This window comes from Fulmarus glacialis, unplaced genomic scaffold, assembly GCF_000690835.1.
Source record: "Fulmarus glacialis isolate BGI_N327 unplaced genomic scaffold, ASM69083v1 scaffold21774, whole genome shotgun sequence".
Classification (NCBI taxonomy): domain Eukaryota; kingdom Metazoa; phylum Chordata; class Aves; order Procellariiformes; family Procellariidae; genus Fulmarus; species Fulmarus glacialis.
Genome location: NW_009208996.1, coordinates 7,914 through 12,907, shown reverse-complemented (window position 1 = coordinate 12,907; position 4,994 = coordinate 7,914). Strand labels below are relative to the sequence as shown.

General features: G+C 50.5%; 1 protein-coding gene across 1 annotated transcript in view; it reads right to left on the bottom strand.

Moving 5' to 3' along the window:
* The window catches only part of RBM19 (RNA binding motif protein 19), a gene marked incomplete at its 3' end in the record, with an annotated part of 19,123 nt that overhangs the window by 6,473 nt on the left and 7,656 nt on the right, over positions 1–4,994 (bottom strand). Inside the window, exons 12-15 of the mRNA XM_009576705.1 lie at positions 4,211–4,307; positions 3,602–3,712; positions 2,911–3,111; positions 2,247–2,364 (exon numbers count right to left, since the gene is read on the bottom strand). Of these exons, the coding sequence (XP_009575000.1) occupies positions 2,247–2,364; positions 2,911–3,111; positions 3,602–3,712; positions 4,211–4,307 (527 nt within the window). The remainder of the gene's footprint in view (positions 1–2,246; positions 2,365–2,910; positions 3,112–3,601; positions 3,713–4,210; positions 4,308–4,994) is intronic.

Here is a 4,994-nt window from a genome sequence, read left to right as displayed (position 1 = left end):
CTGCTGAACTAAGCAAGGGGCCCCAAACTTGCTTGAGCACCCTTCTGCACTGCTCTGAAACCTCATCTCTTGCCAATACGTATCCACAGGATGTGAAATAGCATCCCCATCAGCATGTGAAGGAATAGTCTGTTAAGCCCAAACCATACTGAAGGGAAATAAAAACTGCACCGAACACAGAGGCTGTGGTCTTAAAGGCTTCACTATAGCATTAAGACTTCCAGAGCCACAGGTTTATACTCTATGACCCACAAACCTTGCTCAGGTCAACAGTAACGCACACTATTTTGTACAATCTTGCTTTGGGATTCTGCAAAGACAAATCTGTAAAAAGAAAACTAAGTAATCAAGCCGCAATTCAGCAGTCAACAGCTTCCTCTGGGGCACCCAAGCCCCACGACGGAGCTGTGAGCGCCTGTCCACAGTCGGGAAGTTAACAGAAACCTGGATACCGTAGAGCTGATCAATGGGCAAGTCTGCTGGTATTTGCCGTTGGTCTTAGCACGGAGAGAGGCTTTGGCAACTGCATTTTGACTCTCTCCATCCATCCATTTCCCTCTCTTCCCAACTTCTAAAATGGCTTAATAATTCCTACTGTACTTAAGACGATGAAGATGCCTCAAAGCTACTGAGCACATGCGACAGGGGAGAGACCCGTTAGAGCCTGCATCGAAGCAGAGACTGCAGTGGGACTAGGCCTTTATTAGACATCAGAGAATACACACGAGCTCGCTTGCTCTCTCTTATCCGCTGACTTACCAACTCCTTTCCTCGCTAGACCGCTTGTATTTTAGAGCAGCTTCAACCCGTACAGCACAGCTGATGCTGTGCTTGGAAGGGGCAAACTACGCATCTCCCTTTGGCATTAACACTCCGCTTGGCGATTTTTCTAGGCGTGTTTCTCCCTCGTTTCATACGAGGAGAACCTGCACTGGGCCAGGGGTGGGCAGAGACCCCCCATTTTTTTTATGTGGCTCCATCTGGCTGCCCTCCCTGTCCCCAGCACCACACAGCCCAAGCCTTTTTGGTCGGGTGGTCTGACTCTCCTTGCTCCAGCCGGTGGGGTATTTGCCAGCAAGGCACAGAAAAAAAACCATCGCCTTTGAAGGAGGCTTGTTTGAGGAAAGAGGAGGGAAGAGATTCAGCGAGACAGGGGTGGGATGAAGAGGTGCCTCCGTCTGTGGCTGGCACAATGTGACACGGCCACGCGCTGCCGCCTGGAGCCCTTTTGTGAGCGAGGCGTTCACTGCGCACCCCCTCCCTTCCCTCTCCCAGATCCAGAGGCCGGCAGCAAAGACCATTATCAGCCCCGAGCAGCCTTCCAGGAGCTCCTGTGCTTAAAGCCCTTTATCTGCAGGTGAGGGTCTCGGTTACTGGGAGATAAAGTGGCCCCCCACCTTCCTCTGGCTCCAGCCTTCCCCTGTGACCCAGGCGCAGAATGGCAGCTCGGGAGGAGGCTTGTCATCAGCTTTTCTACCCCCTTCCAAAATCTCAGAGTCCTGAAATAGCTTCTAGCAAAACAAACCTACGTAAAGCCATGCTTCTCCATCCTCCTCTTTTTCTTTTTTAAAAGGATCTTGAAATGTTTTAAATATACAGGCAAGATTTTATTTGTACAGCCCCTGGGACAGGGAGAAGGAGGGTATACTCAGGGAGGGAAGATCATGTCCTCGCAATTGGGAGCAGTGGGAAATCACCCAGGCAAAGCATACAGTGGGGCTTGACAGAAGAGCAGAGAAACATATACAGGGACCCACAGCCTGTCACGAGCAAGTCAGCCTCTCCATCCACTGCTGCCCAGTACTCCCGTTGTTGCAGCTTACTTGGCTGCCCACGGGCAGGGACAGCGTCCTTGCACAGCACACAACCGCACACACGCTCAGGTCCAGCTTACAGAGAACAGCTACCGCTCTCCCGACGGCCGCTGCCAAGACCAGACAGGACCAAAAATCTCTTCCCAGAGCTCACATTAGCCCAGTCCAAACTGGACCTGTGCGCCACGAGCCACACTTCACTGCCCACGCCTCATCCAGGAGGCGAGGAGGGCAGGGACAGGAACGAGCACAACGTTTGCGTGGTACGATCAACTAATGCACCACAGAGCAGGTGATCCTAAGGACCATGCAGAGGACTTTGTGGGGCTGGTTCCATCCCCAAAGGGTCAGGAATATCAGCATTGCTGCTTTACACGTAAAGGAGTGGAGAAACAACCAGAGATACCTCTGTCCCAAAGTCAAAGCTCTTACCAGCTACCGGCCTTGATTTGCCCTCCTTTTCTGGAGCCTCAGGGGTTTTTTTCTGAGGGGCTGGGTTGAAGAAGACACCCATTGGAGCCCATTCCAGATATAACGGCACAGAATGAAACTGTAAAGAAAACACAGGAGATACATGAAGAGTGCTCCCAGTTTTATTTTCCCCTCAAACATTCTGTTATGGAAAACAGCAGTGGAAAAGCTGAGCAGCATTTTCGGCTGGCTCAACTCTTTCACCAAAGGAGAGAGTCTGTATCCAACCTCACACAGGACCACAGTCCACCACGTGACAAGCAGAGGTCAAGGAGCAAGGCCACAGCTAGGCAAAGGCCCTCCAAGGGGAGCTCCAGGCTCCAGTACCACACTCCTGTATTGCGAGAAGTAAAAGAAACCCTCTCCAGGCCACCGAGGCTTTTCTAGATGTGTCCCCTCCTCCAGCTGTCTTCTGCAGGCTGAGAGCCCTACTCAGCCACTGCCGGCAAGGATGCACTGGGCATCTCCCTAAACCCAAGAGATAAAAAGCAGCGGCTCTGGGATAACTCACTTCCCTCAGAAGCCCTCTGCCCCCAACATCTGTAGCAAGCACTCCTTTCTGCAGCTTCACAACTAGCCAAGATCCACGCTCTCCAGGCAGCTGCCTGCCCCTCACCACGCTCACCTTGGAGTAGGCCAGCTTGGTGAACGCCTGCTTGGCCTCAGTTGGCTCCAGGAACTCCACAATGGCCGTGATGCCTCCTTCTGGCAGCAGCACCCGGCCCAGGCTGCCGTGTTTGCCAAAAACATCCTCCAGCTCCGCCACGCTCGTGCTGGCAGGGAGGTTCTTTACCAGGATCACCGTTTTACTCCGCTCACCAGCAGCCTGCCACGTTCGGTGGGAGAAGAAAGAGGAGATTGGATTTAAAAAAGAAAAACCCAGTATCTTACTAACTGAAGATTTCAGATCCAACATGCTGTGCTCTCTCACTCCATGTCATCCCTTTCCAGGATCCAAGAGGGCCAACAGCCATTTAAAAAATACTTCCTGTAAGATCCACACCCCAGTACAACCTCCCTATTCCACAAATGCTCATGTATGGAGGTTTCAGCTCCAGATCCACCCTGGTATAGACACAGGACTCCTTCTCTGCCTACCGCAAGCTGACCATCATACTATAACACGTCATATTTCAACCATCCCGGGGGCAGCTGCATTTTCAAACGGACAGAACATTTCCAAACCCATGTAAGGGTTCAATCCTGCAAGATGCTGAGGATTTAATTACTAATTTCAAAGAGAGCTGAGGACGCTAGGACTAGGCCACCATATAGAAGCTGTAGGTCCACACTGCTGCCTTCAGCTGGGATCTCACCTGACTGAAGGAATCCAGGCTGACTCCGTTTTCAATGAGGAACCGGCGAATTTCCTGGACCAGCTCAGTTTCTCCCAGAGCAACCCTCACTGCCACGCTGTCTTTACTCTCCTGCAGGCAAGAACATCAGTTGACAATGTGACAAAGCTCAAAAGAGGGAAGCAAAGGGCCTGATCCAGGAAGATGCTGGGCACCTGTTGTTCCTGCTGCTCTCATAAGCAAATGCAGACGGAATTTGGCAGAGAGCTTGAAGGTAAAATGCTCCAGCTCCTCTGAAGCTGCTAGGAGTTTTGCTGTTGGAGTCAGAACGCTTCCCAGGGCAAAATGAAGTTTCCAGGAAGGATCTGAGCTTTAGGGTGCAAATTCCCAATAACTAGTTATGTAGAAATGTAAAATTCAGTCACAGAAAAGCAGAGTGGGCAGGGGAGCTGGGAGTGTGACACCATCTTCTCAGATCCCACAGAGAGGCTACAGCACCACTGATCTCTCAGCCTGTGTGGTGTTCGTGGATACACAGAGGCTTTTGTTGCACAAAAAGACCAGGCAGGCTCTGGGCACGAGGAATAGGAAAAGCATCTCCCAACCCAGCTGATCAGTGACCCAACTCACATGATCCAGCACTTGGCTTTTGGAAGCGTTGTACTTCTGAGCGATGGCATCAGCCACGGCATTCGTCCCCACAAACAACGTGTTCCAGTTGTGAGAGCTGGAAAGAGAAAGAAGAGCCAGGTCACACAGTCCCTTTTTCCACTGGTGTCTCTCTAATGGTCCTGGAAAAAACAGCTTTGCCACCATTAGCAGCCAGGATGAAAAGCTAGAGGGAAAGAAGGGTAGGAGATGGTTAGAGATAGGTCAGGATGAGGGAGGCATGACTGGAGAGGCAACAGAAAGGCAGCAGTGCAGGCAGCTTTGCTCTTCTTCCCTAGAGGTCACTGGCCACAGCTCTGCAGTTACAGCTGGAAGTTCAGATGTCGGCTCAGAGGAACACATGTTTTTTTCAACTAGTTTCCTAAAAGCACAACGCCTGTGCGAGTAAGGTTGCATTTCTTTTCCTTCAAGTTTGAAAGTATCGGCCACTTTCGAACTAATTTGTCACACAGAAAGATGAGCTCCTAGAAGTTTTACAAATACAGGTGGCCCAGTCAAGGAGAAAGACCCAACTGATCTGAAACCACTACCCTAAAGAATTACAGCATCAGACCAACTTTTATTAGACATCAGAGAAATAAACTCATACACAAAGCCATTGAAAACCATGTTTCTCTCAATTTTTGCTGCTCATTGAACTACCAGAGCTACTTGGACAGAGGAATCAAGTAGATAAGAGATAAAGGAAATAGAAAGCTGCACAGCAAATGCTTTATTGACTTTGGTAATCTATACAGCCCCTGCA